Genomic DNA, 18926 nt, shown 5'->3' with positions numbered 1-18926 from the left:
TCTGACATTCTGGTCTAGCAGGTAGAGAAGGCCCACCTCAGACTCTCCTAAGCTCTGCAGAGGAAATGCTAAGGAACAAATAGCCACCAGCACACGTAGAACTCTGCTTTACCAGAGGAGTTGGCAGCTACAGCCCAAAGGCCAAATCCAGCCCAACGCCTGCTTTTGTATGGCCCGTGAGCTAAGAATGATTTTAAATGATTGACAAAAAATCAAAAGAAAAGTATTTTGTGACATGTGAAAACTATATACATGAAGTTCAGATTTCAATGTTCATAAATAAAGTTTTATTGGAACACAGCCGTGTTCATTTGTTCATGTATTGTTTGTAGCTACTTCTACACTACAGCAGCAGACTTGGGTAGTTGCTACAGAGGCCAGTGGTCCTTTATAGAAGTTTGGCAACCTCTGTTTTACAAAGCAGTTTGACTGACAAACATTGTTTTCTTGGGATCGTCCTGAAAGATTACCGACTTGGCCGGGCAGACAATCTTCCTGTTCTGTAAATGAGAAAACAGTTTGCATGGTGACCTGCCTTGAGTCACGTGACAGGGGTGGAACTCAGCTTTGGGCGTTTTTCATCCGTAATTATGCTCAAGTTTTTCTTATTCTTCTACACTGCATCTACCCAAGAGATGCTTTTGTTGTAGCCAAAAGAAAATGTACAGAAAAAGTGAAAACCATACTAACTGAATGTTAGGAAGATGTTTTAATGATTAAATCTTCATTCTAAAGTGCTGGCTGGATTTTCCTTTAATTTTACAGTGATTCCCAAAATAGAAATTGGAGAACATTCTTTATCTGTGGTTAAATTCATTTGGTCGAACAAAGAGATTTCCATTGTTACCTTGGAAACTGGTTCCTGGTGATACTCTCTAGCTTCCCCAGGCATTTAAAAAGTAAAATAGAGTGGGGTGCATTTTAATAGCTGCACTTGCTAGCATGCCCTTGGGTCTTTGAACATACATTGATCCTCATGGCTACTAGTAGTCTTCATTCCTGTCTGACAAGCCCTTATCTGTCCCCTGGAAAATTAATATCACAGTCACTAAGTGGCTAAGCTTTTTGTTCGTTTTTACCAATTACGTTTCTAATAGTCCCTAAATGAAACTAGTTTTCCCTTTTTTGGAGTGTTCCTACATCCAGATATTGGAAGACCAGATATTGGGCAAAACAAGCTGGTTTACTCTAGTAGAACACTTAGAAAATATTACCTATTAAAACATTTTATGACTTCCTGCTGGGCTGGTTTTACGTGAAATATTGTGGGGAGATTTGTTTACAGTTCTCTCTCTATGTGTCTTTCTCTTCCCTTTTCTCTGATGAAACTCTTAAGCATCAGGTCGTTTATCAGAGATAATTATACAACAGATGGAGCTTTTCTGATATATAATAGTCTCAAAGTGGAAGATTCTTTCCCATAATGAAGAATGCCCAAACTTTAAATGTCTCTTTTGATTTTAAAGGGTTTTTGTTTTTTTCCCCAGTGCATTTATTTATCCTGAAGCTGATCCTGTAAAGCATGCTGCTTTCATTAGGGCTGTGTTCTAAAAAGATTGATACTTCGCAGTACAGTATGATAATGTACAGTTACATGCTGTATTGAATTGAATGTGTAATTCACCAGGAATCAATGAGAATATTAAATTAATCCCTGTCAAAATGCAGAAGGACTAGAGCAGTTTAGCAGTGTTTTCTTATAGAAATTATTTCTATTCCATAATGTTAGCTGAGTGGGAACTGTTTAAACACTTATAGGGTCATCTGTCCTTCAACTTGTAGTCAAAATAAAAGCCAAATTAAAGCAAAATCATGCTTTTTAAATTATTTGCTGGGTTTTTTTTACCCTTTTCTGTAGTTTTTAATCCTATTTTTTAAGCGTATTGGTAAAGACATATAGGTTTATGTAGAAGAGAAGGTAAAAATACTCCTTTAATATCTCCACCCCACCCCCACCAAATTTTCACTCTTTCCAGAGATAACCACTGTTTATTCATTTTGGGTTATATTTTCTTTGCTGTGTAGCTGTATACAAGTTTACATACATATAAGGTTTTCTTCATTTTTATACAAATGAGGACATACTACACATATTGTTTTGTAACTTGCTTGTAAATTTAATAGTATATTTTAGAGATCTTTCCAGTTTAGCATATATTCTTTTTAAACTGCTGTATAGTATTCCATATTATTATCGTTTTCTCTTTTCTCTTGAACTGTTTCTAATATTTCACTACTATAAACCATGTGAAGTAAAAATTTTTGTAAATGGCTAATAGTGCATGTGTCATTTTTCCATGATAAACATGGAAGAGGAGCTAACAAGTCAGAGAATGTGTGTATTTTAAATTTGATATACATGGCCAGATTCGTTTTCAAAATGGCATTACCACTTTATACCCCTAAGAATAGTGTTTGAGAGTGTTTCCTACACTTTTAAATGTTTGGTGTTCCTTTTGTTGTATTTATTTTTTTGCAACAGGCAAAAGAATAGCTCATTTTAATTTGCATTCTCCTGACATCTCCTGCTAGTGAGACTGAGCCCTCTTCCCTGTGTTTACCAGTTATTTATGTCTCCAGTGACTTGCCTCTCCGTATTCTTGGCTTATTTATTAGCCATCATTTTCTTACTGATTTGTAGGAGCTCATATATTCCGGATAATAAATCTTTGTTACATACCTTACAAATATTTTCTTCTGGTATGTCACTTGGCTTTTATTTTTGATTTGGGTGTCTTGGATTCCATTAGAAACCTCACAGATTTTAAAATTCAAAATCTGTTGGTCTTTTTGTCTTCTAGGTTTGTGTCTTTCATAGAAGACATTTTCCATCACAGAATTATAAAAATACTTCTCTCTCTATATTTTAATACTTTTATAGTTTATCTTTTAATTTATTTAGCTCTTGAGTCCATCTGGAATTTATTTTGTATATGATACGAGGTATAAGGATTTATCTTTTATTTTTCCAAATGGATAACCAGTTATCTCAAAACCATTTATTAAATAGTCCTGGTTTGAAATGACGTTATTATTATATAGACGTAGATCTATTTTTAGGCTCTCTTTTATTTGTTTCATTGATCTACTTGTATATTCCTGTTTTTCTAAATTTTGTTGGCTGTTCTTTTGTATTTTCTATTGATGAATTTTATTGTCAGCTTGTCAAGGTCTATTAAAAATTACAGCGTGATTTGGGGATTACATTAAATAATATAGATTTATTTGGGAATAATTGACATTTTAATACACAATTGGGCCTTTTCATATAGTAATATCATTTATCTTCATTTGTTTAAGCCTTATATATACTTGAATAAAGACTTATCATTTTCTTAATATAAACCTTATACATTTCTTGCTAGAATTTCTTCTTCACAGCTTTATAATATTTTTCTTTATTCTCATGCCTAATTCTAATGAGACTACTTCTGGTGTTTCATAAATATAGTATTTGCTGTAGGTTTCTTGTAGATATTGTTTATCGGAAAACTTCTATTTATAGGAAACTTTTATTTATAACTTGCTTTTTTTTTTTATCTGAGAGGTGTGTTGAATCTTATAAAATGCTTTTTCAGCAGCTATTGAGACGATCATATGGATTTCTCCTAATTAAAAAGATTTACAGTGTTAAACTGTCTTTGCATTCCTTGAATAAACCCTACTAGTTCTTTTATTATACTGCTGGATTCAAAATGCTAACTTTGTTTTAAATTTTACACCTTTTTAATAAGTGAGTTAATTTTATGTACGTATGTGTTTATATGTGGTGTGCATGTTATTTTTGTCTAGTTTTGCTATCAGTTACATAAATCTCATGAAAATTTTTTTATCTTTCCTGTACTGTATGTAACATAGCCTTTTGCCTTACATTCTAACATTATGTAATGTATCTATTTTTTGAAAGCTGGAAGAACTTACTCATAAAGCTGATTAGTCTGATATCTGATATTAAACTATTCATATTTTCTACCTCATTTAAAGTCAGTTTTGGCAATTATATTACTATAAAAACACCCATTTCATCTAAATTTCTAAATTTATTGGAATAAAGTTATACATATTCTTATTTTTAAATTTCTTCTATTAAAGGGGCTCTTAATTTTAGAATATATATTATACTAAATACACAAACTAAATCTTATTCTTAATTACTCTGATATTGTTCATATTTCCTAATTAGTCTTTGTGTATGATCCTCTAGTTGGCTCAGTGGAAAAAGTCTAAAGGTCTGCAAGGTTCTCACTGCCACCATGTTTTCATAGGGTTACAGACATAATCTTTAAATTGTTCTTGCTTCTAATCTTGTTCTAGTCCATAAAACTTGTCAGATGAATCTCCCATTGGTATTTTGTTAAACAAAAAAGGAAATTCTCTTGTTGACTCATCACCACCTATTTGGTCATCCAGATTCTTAATCTTGTGTCGGACGTGTCCTCCCCCATAATCTGGACCCTCCTTGTATCTGACCCGCCTATCTTTCCCAGCACTAATGCCCAGTTCTGAACCGCACTGGACCGCTGTTGTCCCCAGAAAACACCGTGGCAATCATACTACCATTTTCATTCATGCTCTTGGAAGCCTACCTCAAAACCATTTGATCCACACTGCTCCCTTCCTCCAAAGCATTCCTATATTTCCTACCTGTACCATCTAATCACATACTGTGTAGGTTACCTCTTTGACTTGAGAATGTCATCTCTCAGTACAAGTTTAGAGACGAAACCCAAAATTAGTAGAGACTTTATTTTATGCTGCTTCGCTACACCCTAGATTGCCCAGCGTAGCGCTTGCCAAGGCAGCACGCAGTAAATGGTTAGTGATTTGGATATTTAGAAAAGTTGCTTTATTTTTCTTACTTTTGGAAACCTATTGCATGTGTTTTGATACCTTTTGAACAACTACTTACTATTCTTTTATGATTTTCTGTGCTATTTGGTAGCCCCAAGATGAAGTAATTTGGTTGTCTTGTTATTGTGACCATTCATCACTTTTAATGGAGCTTTTTAAAATAATGGGAGACTGACTTTTTTTTTTTAACTGTGCAAATAGCCAACCACCTACCAATTTTGAAATAGCCATTTTTTTCTCACCTGAATTTCCCCCTTCAAAATTCCCCTTTGCAAGACAGGCTAGCAAACCATAAACACTCATCTTCAAGGGCCCCGATAGGAGGCTGCAAATAAATCTGAGAGGTTAGTTTCCCATAAAGATTTCCTTGGGTGCCTATGATATTACACAGTCCTTGATACTCAGAAGAGGATTGGAAGCAACACCTAACTCTTTGCCCCCTTCTTTGCAAATGCAGATTTTTAAAAATGTTCTTATTAACTGAAATGTTCTGCTTTACTGTGAAAGGAAAGGTCACAATGAACAACTACACTTCACACAGCTTTAGCCCTTTGCAGTTGTCATGTTGTTTTTCTTTTGTGTAGACTCGGGTACTGGGTGACACTGTGCTGATTTTAAACTAATCCTCAGCTTTATTATGACAGAAGTGTTTGGCTGCATAAAATCACATTATAATAGGAGAATTGGTTTGGGTGTATTAGAGGTAGCTATTTTAACCTTACACAGATATATTTTAATTGTGTTTATGAACTTCTCTCCAAAAATTCAGAGTTGCCAATGCCATAAAATGACTAAATGTAACTTGACATTTTGTGTTCATGTGCTGTTACTTCATAAACCATTTTACTTTTGATCTATTAAAGGATAATTCTTCAGATTTAATAAAAACAGTAGGATGCCGCCTTGTTAAGGAATTTTCAAAATTCCAAAATATCAATATAAACACTTCTCTACATAAATGTAAATGGTGACATTTTCAACTGCTACTGGCAAAAAGAGGTCCAATTAGTAAGACCTTCTAGCGTTCTCTGTAAAACAGGAAGGTTGGACTGAGGTACCTTCCATTCAGTGTCACTCTGAACACATTGCCAGCTGTGGTACAGACACCTATAAGAGAGGCTCGGCAAAGGGGCCGGGAAGAAGGACACCTGTGTTCCACCTTCTTTTTTAAGTGCCCATGGGGCCGTACCTCTGGCCTAAAAGGCTGTCTTTTTCCATTTTCTCTGAAGCATAGTATGGAGCACATGCACGGAGCCCATGTACAAGTTCCTTCCCTTTCCAATGATGGCTTTGCAACCTTCTTGCCGGTGCGGGGCAAGATTTATGAAAAGGCTCTTGGTAGCTGAACTACGTCAAAAAAAATAAAAGCTCTTCTAATGCTGAGTGGTTTCTCCGTTAATGTTGTTATGAGATTCATGTTTGTGTTGATGGTAAAATGCAAATCTAGAAATCTGAGTTGTGCCTTAGTTAAGCCTGTAAATAGTTAACAACTGAAGCCTAAATTGGAGATGTGACAGCTCCTGATTTCATATCCATATTAAATATGCTTTGTCACAGAGAGAAACAAAAGTATCTAAAAATAGAGCTGACTTTATTAGCCAGGTGGTATTTGACCTCTCAGAAATGGGTTCTCAGTTTTGATCCCCAAGATGGTGGTGGTGTCTTAGAATTTCGGTGTTAATTGCTGTTGGGCTTCATCACTTTTTGGAGTATTGATGGTGGGTATGTATCAGTCAGTGGGAAGCTCTGTGTTGGTCATAATGGTTCTAGAGAGATTGCATCTGAAAAACTGGCATTGGATGAATTTAACTGCTTGCTCAGAATCCTTTGAGTTCCATGAAACATGTTTTTACTCTTCCTACGTAAGTAGCAGAAGTAGAATATCCTCGGTTTAAATTAATGACTGTAGAGTTTATTCCACTATCCTCTGCCTTTATTTACTTCACTATTAACATTTTGTTGAGAATGGGCAAACGTTTTACTATTATTTATACTAGAGCATCATTTGGTCTCTGCAACACTAGAACAAGGCAATTGTCATGTGAGGAAACTATGGAGATATTGGAAATTATATTAACCTTTAGGTGCACTGTTTTGTTCTATACCATTGGTTTGTTCTATACCACTTTGTTCTTCAAAGTGTGGTTCAAGGATCTACAGAGGTCCCCAAAACCCATTCGGGGGTCCACAAGGTTTTTTCTTTTCCAACTATATATCTGTGTGAGGGTGTTTTTTCTTTATATGCTTTATATAAACAATGCATTGCAACAGATTGAATGCAGATGCAGGTATGAAAACCCCGGTGTCTTCCTTTAAGCCAGGCCATTCTCAAGTTTTAAGAAATTTATAGTTATTTTTCAAAAAACATATGCTGATATGTAATTATTTTTGTGAATTTTTAATAAAGATATATTTAAATTTTTTTCCAGTTTTAATTTCAGATCAGGTAAATATCAACAGACATAACCCACATAAACAAAAGCTCTTTAGTGTCCTTAGTAATTTTTAAGTGTGAAAAAGATTCCAAGACCAGAATGGTAGAGAATTGCTGTGGTAGATCAACGTGTGAATTTGGTGAAAATCAACTATATTTATTAATAGTTCCATTTCACTTCTGAATAGCTATGTATGTCCAGCCATTGCTTTTGGTCTGGATCATTTTCATTCAATAATGAGAAAACACATATTTTTGTTTTTATTTATTTATTTACTTTTAAATAAAAATTGTATATTCTTTTTTAAAATTTTTTTTTAAAGATTTTGTTGGGGAAGGGCAACAGGACTTTATTGGGGAACAGTGTGTACTTCCGGGACTTTTTTCCAAGTCAACTTGTTGTCCTTTCAGTCTTAGTTGTGGAAGGTGCAGCTCAGCTCCAGGTCCAGTTGCTGTTGCTAGTTGCAGGGGGCGCAGCCCACCATCCCTTGTGGGTATCGAACCCGCAACCTTGTGGTTGAGAGGATGCACTCCAACCAACTGAGCCATCCAGGAGGCAGCTCAGCTCAAGGTGCTATGTTCAATCTTAGTTGCAGGGGGCAGAGCCCACCATCCCTTGCGGGACTCGAGAAATCGAACTGGCAACCTTGTGGTTTAGAGCCCACTGGCCCATTTGGGAATCGAACTGGCAACCGCCTGAGCCACCGGGCCAGCCCAAAAATTGTATATTCTTAAGGTATAGAACATGTTGATTTGATATACATATACATATTGATTATTACAGTTAAGATAATTAACTTATCTCTGCATAGTCATCTCCTTTTTTGTATGTGCAGAGTACTTAAAATATACTTTTTTTTAGCAAATTTCTGGTTTTCAACACTGTTGTATTTTTTAATTTGTTTTTCAATTACAGTTGACATACAATATATTAGTTTCAGGCGTACAACACAGTGATTAGACATTTATGTACCTTCTGAAGTTATCACCCCAGCAAGTCTAATACCCATCTGGCACCATACATAGTTACAACAATATTATTGACTCTATTCCTTATTGAAAAATATATTTTGAACACCTAATGTGCTAGATTACCAAGATGAGTAAAACTTTGCCCTTGCCTTTGAGGCTCATTCCAGTAAGGCCATTGCTGGTTCAGGAGAGAGCATTTCTTCTGAAGCACAGCCCCAGTAGGGACGTCCACTCTGCTTCCACAGAAGAGGTCATCAGTACTGGGCAAACAGAAAGCATTCCTGATTTCGTTTTGCTTGTAATGTTTTTCCCTGGGGAAGGTGGTGTGGGAGAATTTTTAATTTTATTTATTTGAGCAATAAATAGGCTTATGAGCATGAGGATGTGCACACACACATACTCACACATACCTCTCTCTCTTTCTGTCTCATATTTGCAAAGCTGCCCAGCACTGGAATTATTTAGGGGAATGGTAATGAAATTTTTTTTAAGAAGCCCTTTATGAGCAAAATAGATAGCTACCAATAGCAACTTCTGACCCAGTTTAAAAATCCTATTCTCATGAATCCTTAATTTAGGTACAAATGGTGTGAGAGATCATGCAATGAGTTAGGGTTAGAATTTCTAACAGATTAACACTTATATTCTGCAAGAAGCTTCATAAATGTTTTAATTTGAAAGTTTCATTTGGAAAAATTGGGTGGCTATTATAAAGCTGAAGATTTTCTGTAAACATAGATTCTTACTCATTATATCTTTGTATATCCTTGTATATCCTTGTTTTCAATCGATGGTGCTTTTCAAACTCAGTTATGTAGACAGATTAGGTGTGTCCTTTCTGATTAAAACAACATGAACTGCAGGTTTAGGGTGGGGTTGGAGGATAGGGTTTTCTTTTCTGAGGAGATAACTTACTGTGCATTCTGATCTGTTCCTGATACTCATTTATTACCATTTATTTATTACCGTTTAGTATTTTAAGTCTCCATGTGTACATTGAAGGCTTTTAAAAGAGGAATAGTTTACTGTTGAAGAAATATAGATCCTTTGAATATTTTAAAAATTTTACATTCTTAGTAAGGTCACATCAGGAGACAGTGTAGCATTTATTTCACTATCTCCATTGCATAGATTTTTTTTTTTTAGATGCCTCATCAAAAAAATTGATTTGAATCTCTAGAGAGGGGGGAGAATTGTAGCTCTTGAATCTGTTGCCCAAAATCGCTTTTCGAACAGTGATCCTGGAAAGGTGAGACGCTGCAAAGGTAAACAATGTGCCGATTAAGATAGAGTGGAATTGACAAGCTGATTAAAAAAGGATGATGCGCTTCTAATTAGACCACAGTGCCTTTAGTTGGAAATTAATTAGATAGTGTTATGTAAATGTCATGTTAATTACGCAAGAATATTGAAGTGTTATAAATCTGCAAAAGGAATGGCTGTTTTTGTTTATTAATGTCTTGTGGTTACCATGAAAGAGCTGATAGTAGAATATTTGTTTGATTATTGAGCTTCTGGCAATTTTTAGCTGACTGACTCCTTGGCAGTCCATTTTTCCTAATTGATGTGTTTTAGCATATGGTATGACTGCAGCCAATGAGGGCTCGTAGAACCAGGAGCCGAAAATAACCAGTCCTCACAGCTGTTTTAACAAAACCTTTCTGGGTAGACTGTTGATCTCTGTTTTCAAAGTTAAGGAGAAATACTATTTTTCTGTATTTACTCAGCCTTAAGTTTTGAGTGCCTAAAATGATTGCCAGCCTAAATGCATCTGCCCTCCAAACCTGTGTTCTCTACTTCCTCGAGTCATAGTTTTCAACCAGTTATGGGATAGACTACTATATGAATGAATAGCTCAGAGTTTTTTGAAATGCTCAGTGACTCTACAGGAGGCTGGAAAAAAAATTAAGAATTCTGCTACTTCGGCTTGAAATATGAGTGTTGGTAGTTTAATGGGATACCTTTATTCAGTCTTTCTGGTTTTGCAGGTTATAGTGAAGTTAGTATGTAGATTTGGCCCCTGCCTTCAACTTGACAGGGCTGAAATCAGTATGTTTCCACAAGTAAATACACTATCTATCCTATTGCAAATGCTATAAAGATTTCTAGTTGTTGGGGATACAGCTGAAGAATTTCATTTCATGGCTCTCATGTGGAATTGCAGATGCGATCCATAGTGCTGCATTATGTATGACACCTTTAATACAAGAATAGAAACATCCCTAGATGACAGAGTATTCAGACTTCTGGTCACAAACCACATGGTACCACAGACATTTATTTACTTGCAAATTCCAGACTCTAAATTGTTGAAACTTAGCAAAAAATCCGCTTAATTAATATCAAATGCAAAACGATTCTGTTACGAAATACCTCCAGATAATGAAGAAACTTGAAAAAATTCAGATATTTAATTTGCTCTAGCAAAAGAAAGCAAAAAGCAGTCATGGTGATTGGCTGAAAGTTAGTTCAGGTTGGTTAATCTTGTTCTCATGTTGTTCAGAATCCCCGGAGCACCTGTCATATTAAGCAAGGAACTTTTGTGGGTTTTTTTTCAATGTTTAAAAATTAATACAAAACGTATTGTTCCAAACTCAGTTGCCACTAATATAGGCTAGAAGGTAACGATGTGAATTGTTCTGTGCTTAGAAATACATTTATTTTCCCAACCCCTTGATCCCACTGAACAAACACACACACACACACTCACTCATTCACTCTTCACCAATAGAACCCAGTCTTCAAGAAGCTTCCTCATCTTGCTCTTAAGTTATTAACTCTGTCCCTCCTGCTGTTTGGAAAGAAGAAGAAGAAAGGCCCAAAATAGAGTTTACAGTGATTTATGGGACCATACGCTAGCCCCTCTCTCAGGCATTAGGAAGCACAGTAAAGAAAAGCCAACTTCATTTCTTGATGGAGCAGATGCCCTGACTTTAACCCTTACCATCAACTCTTAAAATTATTTTGTTTGCTATGTCCACATGGGACTCATGTTATATTTTTATTGTTGTAGACAGTCTGAAAAGGGTTCCCCTTGAGTAGCCCTTAATTTCTTGCATTAATTTTAACAGAGTTGATTTGTAGTTAATTGTGTAAAGGTAGGTAGCGTAATCTCCTGTGGCTGCTTCCTTTATTTGAGAGTACAGGAATTTTGTCTGACAGCACAATTAGTGTAGAATGTACATATGTACAGTGCTTACATGCATCTGTTCTGGATTTTTTAAGTTTCATAGGTTACAGTATGGCAGACCAAACTTAATTCCAAGTTCTCTGTTTATAATATTGTCCAATTATCAAAGCTGGGATATATTATCACGGCCAGTTACTCTTGCTGTCAATTTGTTTTGGCTCAACTATGGTTCTGTTTGTACTTTATTGTAATGTAGTGAATATATTAGATTGGGTTGTTAGTTTAACAAGCTCTCTGGAGAACAGTTTCATGATGATGCATGTTGAGATATGCTAGGTAGCCTTAGCATATTTGCCAAACCTACAGAAATTCATTCATTAAGAGTTTTAGAAAGAATAAACTCGCAACCTACAGATGAGGTAAAAATTGCATTTGTAAACATGGGAGTGTTTAATTCATGAGTCCCAGTCAGATTTCTTTGGGGGTTTTGATTTGACCAGTTTTCTCCTTTTTCTTATAATTTTACTGGATGAATTATTTTATGTTCTTTTAAGTAAGTATGCTGGTGGTTAAGCTGTTATTGCTCTGTGCAGTGCTCTGTGAATGCTCTGTGCAGCTCATGATGTGGGAACTCTGATCTTGGCCAGATTCTGAGCTGGGAGTTAAAGAAAATATTACCAGACACTGGAACTAACTAGGTTGTTAACATTCACATTGTGCTCAGCTGGTTTGAAAATGTACACTAATCTTGGATACAAAAATCAATATTCAGAAATCAGTTGCATTTGCATATACCAATAATAAACTATCAGGAGAAATTAAGAAAACAGTCCTATTTACAATTGCTTCAAAAACTATAAAATACTTAGGAATAAATTTAACCAAGAACGAAAAGACCTGGACTCAGAAAATTACAAGACACTGAAGAGAGAAATTAAAGAAGGTACAAATAAATGGAAACACATACCATGTTCATGGATAGGAAGAATTAATATAGTTAAAATGTCCATACTGCCTAAAGCAGTATATAGATTCAGCGCAATTCCTATCAAACTACCAATGACATTTTTCACAGAAATAGAATATATAATCCTAAAATTTATATGGAACCGTAAAAGATCCAAAATAGTCATGGCAGTCTTGAGAAATAAGAACGAAGTGGGAGCTATCACAATACCTGACATCAAATCATATTACAAGGCCATAGTAATCAAAATAGCATGGTACTGGCATAGAAACAGACACATAGATCAATGGAACAGAATAGAGAGCCACAAAATAAATCCATTCCTGTATGGTCATTTAATCTACGACAGTGGAAGCAAAAATTTACACTGGGGTAAAGACAGTCTATTCAATAAATGGTATTGGGAAATCTGGACAGACACATGAAAAAATGAAGCTGGACCACTTCCTTACGCCATATACAAGAATAAATTCAAAAATGGATTAAAGACTTAAATGTAAGATCTGGAACCATACAACTCAGGAGAAAATATAGGAAGTAAATTTGCAGACATTACCCTTAATAATGTTTTTACTGATATATCCCCTCGGGCAAGGGAAGAGAAAAAATAAACATGGAATTATATCAAACTAAAAAGTTTTTGCACAGCAAAGGAAACCATCAATAAAACAAAAAGGCATCCTACTGAATGGGAGAAGATATTTGTCAATGATATATCTGATAAGTGGTTACTATCCAAAATTTATAAAAAACTCATTCAACTCAACACCAAAAAAAGCCCTATTTAAAAATAGGCAGAGGACATGAGACATTTTTCTAAAGAGGACATACCAATGGCCAACAGACATGAAAAAATGCTCAACCTCACTAATCATTAGAGAAATGCAAATAAAAACCACAATGAGATACCACCTCACTCCAGTCAAAATGTCTATTGTCAATAAATCAACAGACAACAAGTGCTGGCGCGGATATGGAGAAAAGGGAACCCTGGTGCACTGTTGGTGGGATTGCAGATTGGTGCAGCCAGTATGGAAATCACAGAAGTTATTTCAAAAAACTGGAAATGGAACCAGCAATTATTACCCAGCAGTTCCACTCTGAGGTATCTATCCAGAGAAATCGAAAACATTAATTCAAAAAAATATATGCACCTCTATGTTTATTGCAGCGCTATTCACAATAGCCAACATATGGAAACAACTGAAATGCCCATCAGTAGATGATTGGATTAAGAAACTGTGGTACATTTATACAGTGGAGTATTACTCGACCATAAAGAAGAATGAAATCTTACCATTTGCAATGATATGGATGGACCTAGAGAACATTATGCTAAGTGAAATAAATCAGACAAAGACAAATACCATATGATCTCACTTATATGTGGAATCTAAAAAATAGAATAAATGAGCAAACTAATTAGAGACAGTATCAGAGAGATACAGAGAACAAACTGATGGTTACTAGATGAGAGAGGGGTGGGGATGAGGGAGAAGGTGAGGGGTTTAGATAGCACAAATTGGTAATCACAGATTCCCACGGGGATATGAGAGGTAGTTTGGGAAATATAATCAATAATGTTGTAAAGATTTTGTAGGGTGTCAGATGGGCACTTGTCTTATTAGGGAGACCACTTATGGACAGTGTAGGTGTCTGACCACTGCACTGTACACCTGAAGCTGAAGCTGAATAATACTGAATGTCAACTATAATTTAATGTAGTCACGGGATATGGAGTACAGCATGGGGAGTAGAGTCAGTGGAATTGTAACAGCATATACGATGTCAGAAGGGTAGTAGATTGGGGGGGCGGTTATCACTTTGTGAGGGGTGTGAATGTCAAACTATCACATTGTTTTGTACACCTAAAACTAATTTTTAAAAAAATGTACACTAATCTCTTCCTATGCCCACCGCAACTTATTGCATCAAATATTTCAGAGTCACAATCGGGGAATCTGTATTTTTAAGTCCCTTGAACTTTCTGGATTCTGGAAATGTTCTAATACTTTTTTAATCTGATGGTCATTACATGAGTGTATATATATTTAAACTCTTCAGGGTATACATTTAAGATTTGTACACTTCATTCTAGTATTTCATTCTCTCTGTGTTATACCTCAATAGGAAGGATTTTATTAAATGTCCAGTCAGGCAGCTTGCGGTGGTCTTCATGAACTTTCCATGTAGTCATAACCCAAGAGTAGAAGTGGGGCTTGACCATTCGGAGCATAAAATCTGCTAAAAGGGAAGGAAAGCGATGACATATAATAGAAAGTTGTGTAGTTTATGAAGTCTTTTTGTACAGATGACCTCATCAACCCTGTGGCTTATGGGCCGTTTGGCTATCCTCATTTTTGTTAAAGTGAAGAGTTCCAGGACTTAAACTGAGTCTGCTAGAAAGGCCTATTTTTCCCCAGAAATAAGAATGCTGTTTTCTCAGGAATAAGAATACAGACAAAAAACAAATTTCCCATGGAAGCAGAAATTACAACATTTGATGGAGCTATGGTAGGCGGTGCCCAGAGAGTTCTCAAGGATGTGGGGTCTGTATTAGGTTTTCCTGCAGCTCATTGTCTCTCCGTTTTGCTCATTTTCATGTCACAGTTGCCCTTTTGGACCTCCAGAATTTTAGTATGTTAAACTTTCTCTGGGAAATGTGACATTTGTAGAAAAATGCTCTGCTCTTTTGGTCTGACTTTCAATTTTTGCCTCATTTGCAAATTCTTGAGAAGTGTTTCCAGGTGCTGTTGGCCAATGATGACTACCCTTCTTCCTGATTACATTGAATGTTTATTACTGGTTCTGTATTTGTTGACACTTGCTCATTTTTGACCCAGCTCTTTGTTGCTGTCATGTAGTTTTGATTTGTGTACACAAATTTTGTTGTCCTAACAAGATTATAAATTCCCTGAGCGCGAGACTAACCTATAGTGGCACAGAGTAGGTATTTGCTATGTGCTCTTTGATGTTAACAATACACTTCCTTGGTTTTTTTCTCCTATTTCCCTTCTGTGTCTTCTGAAACCAACTAAGGTTTGCTGCTGTTACAGCCTTGGTGAAGGAAAGAGTGGACTAACAATGAACTTCTTAGGTGGGCTCCCCAGGTCACTACACCCTTGGATTTCAGTGGCATCAACTCTAGGAACAGGTCTCTTTCATCTTTCCTTCCTTTTCCATGAGTAACTTCAGTGATACGAAGTCTTGTCATAGGTGACATACAACTATTCCAATTAGCCACATTTCTCTTCGCTAGTCAGAGTCACCTGGGGAGGCTTTTCACAATGTATGTGTCACTTTTGCCTTTGTGTTCCTTTATGGTCACCATACTGCCCCTCCCAGGGCATATCTGGTAGCTTCCTGTGTCAGAAGATAGGTTGGTGGGGAGTGCTGATGTCAATATCAACTTAAGAATTTGTTGGTAGCCCTGATTCTGTGGAATGGAATTACTGCTTTTCAATGACTGATGATATCGCTTGGATACTCTTGGGTTACATGTATACATCAGATCTTTGGGCCCGCAAAGTTTCCATGAAGACCCTCTTCTTACCGTATTCTTATAACTAAACTAGATATTCTACCTCGGTCAGCAACGCTCTCTTTATATATTAAAATGGTCTTTATTTCTTCTGACATGCAATTTGTTGTTCCTTAGGCAGCCCTCCCCTTTCCCCCTCCCCCGCCCCTTAAATAAGGCTAGTCTTGCAATAAATTCAAAGGTAGGGTGACCACTGACATCAGCTTAACAGGGAGTAACTCCTCCTTACCGCTCAGTTCAAAAACTCATCTCCCCAAACTTGTGGGTAATTTCTTGTCACCTGGATCGGAATTCTAGTTAAAGTTTTATCTTTTAACTGCTTAACGTTATGTGAGACTCGATTGTTTTTTATGAAAAACATGTTATCATGTAGAAAAAGTATGGATCTGTAGACTAAATTGCTGAGCTAAAATTAGGTCCTGAGAATTAACCTACCACTCCTCCACTTTCTCCATCCTTCCTCCTGCGGCTCCTCATGCATATTTGCAGGTTGATCTCTGCCCTTTTAGGTTTCTCTTTATCCAAGGGAGCAGCTGTGGGCATGTAGAGGTATGTCCTGACTGATATGCCTGCCTTTCTGTTTCTAGGTGGGCCATGCACAGACACAGCTCATGTCTCGTTAATCACACCAACCAAAAGATCCTGTGGTACAGGTACGTGCTTCATTCTAATCTGGGTTCATTCTTACCTGCGTTCTTCACAGAAATTAGTGTAGCTACTGGTTTTAATGCGATGTCCTTGCCGGGTACTCTCATTTCTTCCATCAATTTAGAAGTGATGTGTTACGTGCTTAATATTGGGAGTGGCGAGCGAGCAGAGGTCAGAGTGGTGCTGCTGGAGGTCAGGAGACGGGATTAATGCTGGCAGCTGGAACCAGGAAGCTGGGTGTCAGAATCCACCTGCTTCCGAATGTCTGAGGAATAATGAAACATCCAGAAAATGCAGCTCAGTGCCCAGTTTCTGACACCTGGCTAATTTGTCTCAGTCTTGGACTTCCAAAAAAGCCATTATTTAAATAATGGGGACTGGAAGTGAAAGAAGTCGTAGTCCAGATAATCCGTGTTTTAACTTAGAGTATACTAATAGTTTGGGAAACTATTTTCTCTCATTCGTCTTAAAGCCATGGAGTGTGCTGAAATCCTTCCTTTCAGATGCATAAAGTCCCCCCAAAATCTTTGTACGTCTGTGACATTTTTATTAAATATGAAGTCACGAATCTTGGAGCTCTCTAAAGAGCAGTCGTAATGCCCGTTGCTACCTTAGCCTATAGCTTAATTTATTGTAAACAGTATTTGCCTTTTATAATAGCGCTGTCTGCTATTTAAGTATCTCAAGGATTCTGTTTTGGAGAGTCAAAATAACTATTGTTTTTCTAAAGGTCACAGTCAAAGTATTTTTCATAACTTAAAAAGTCCTTTTAACTCTCCAACAAAAATAGCATAAACTGTTTGTGTACAAATTTGCACTGAAACTTCCGCCCCTTTGAAATGCTCATGGTGTTGATGGTAAGCCTCAAGCAGGCCCGTCCTTGCACAGTTTCGGAGTAATATCCTGGCCCTGAACTCGGAGGAACTTCATTTTACTCTTCTGCTCAGAGTGACCAGTTCTGAGGCGGGGCTGTGTGAGGTAGTCCTGGCGTGCTCTCCTCCCTCCTGTCCCCAGTCCCCGAGCTCCCCTTGGGTAGTTCCTGATGGAGAGAGAAGTGTGCCCTGGAGTGAGACAGACGGTCCTGATGAGCGGCTGTGAAGTCAGAGAGCCGGCTTCCTACCCACATCAGCGGAAGCTTGAAAACATCCAGAGCCCTTTGATTTCAGGTCCAGCACTTCATATGCACAGTGTACTTCAGTCTTTCTTCTTTCCTTCCAGTCTTGACCCTCAGGGCAGGGTTTATGGTTAGCACCACCAACATGATCAGGTAGCAGTCAAGGAGTAAGCCTCGAGCACATCTGGTCATCCTGAGAGATTTAGGGGAGAGACTTGTGTGCTCAGCTGAGACACTGAAACTAGTAGGACTCCTCCCTGAATATCAGGTACTCGTGTCCTTCATCTCTGGGCAGACCTGTCTCCTCTCTGCTCCCATTCCGTTTGTATATCCAAAACTAACAATAGCATGTATTGCACATTAGCACTAATACCAGGCACCATTCAGTATGCTTTAATACGTACTCATTTAATCTTCAGAACAATTCTGCGACATAGTTATTCCTCTTTTACAGATGACAAAAGCGGGTGCTCAGAAAATCAAGTACATTTCCTGGGGTGATATTGCTAGTTAGCAGTAGAGCCAGGACTTGAACACAGATCTTTCAGATGCTAAAGCCTGTGTTGTTTTGTACTACATCACGTTACTGCTTATCACATTTGCCTGTAAACCTACTCCTAGCCAGACTGTGGGAAACCATATCATTGAATGAAATATGGAGACAGAGAAACACAGATTTGGAAATACAGCATGTAGTGAAAGAGTGTTAAAAATGTGAGTTTTAAAAGCAGATCTGGTTTCAGATCCTAGCCTAGCCACTTACAAAATGTGGTTTTAAGTAAATTAACATCTCAAAATTAGTTTTTCATCTGTAAAATGGGATGGTAAATGTATCTCATAGGTTTTATGTGAGAAATAATACACATGAATAATAGATACTCAATAATGGTAGCTGCTGTTATAATCTTAACATTAAAAATTATGTGTATACAGTGGCCAACCATTAAATGGTATTCATAGCACATCAGTAGGTATTTTAGGTGGAAAGAAGAGTAGATTAGAAGTGCCAGAATGCATTGCCATACATAGTTTCAGTAACTGACTTTATGTTGATCACATTCTCTGTTGCATGTGAGTACTATAGTAGGAACGGAGGGTAATATTTCTAGGTCCCCATAAAGTGAAATGATAAGTGAGGCATTGAGCCTCTCGGTCATAACATTTCCAGGCCTTCTTTTGGATGACTACATACCTCTTAACTAGAAAAAGATTGCAAATTTCTGGCTTGGAAAAAAATTAATGCAATGTCCAGGTCATCTTCTAAAAAGC

At 36.9% G+C, this 18926-nt stretch overlaps 1 protein-coding gene across 2 annotated transcripts in view; it reads left to right on the top strand.

The window, feature by feature from the left end:
- The window catches only part of ZFAND3 (zinc finger AN1-type containing 3), a 299100-nt gene that overhangs the window by 225245 nt on the left and 54929 nt on the right, over positions 1–18926 (top strand). The window contains exon 4 of one of the 2 annotated variants that reach the window (XM_081044345.1): positions 16483–16548. The exons of the other annotated variant lie outside the window; for it this stretch is intronic. Within the exon in view, the coding sequence (XP_080900471.1) occupies positions 16483–16548 (66 nt within the window). The remainder of the gene's footprint in view (positions 1–16482; positions 16549–18926) is intronic. 2 annotated transcript variants of the gene reach the window in all.

The sequence above is a fragment of the Rhinolophus hipposideros genome (assembly GCF_964194185.1).
Source record: "Rhinolophus hipposideros genome assembly, chromosome: 3".
NCBI classification, from domain to species: Eukaryota; Metazoa; Chordata; class Mammalia; order Chiroptera; family Rhinolophidae; genus Rhinolophus; species Rhinolophus hipposideros.
This window is presented reverse-complemented; position numbering and strand designations above follow the sequence as displayed.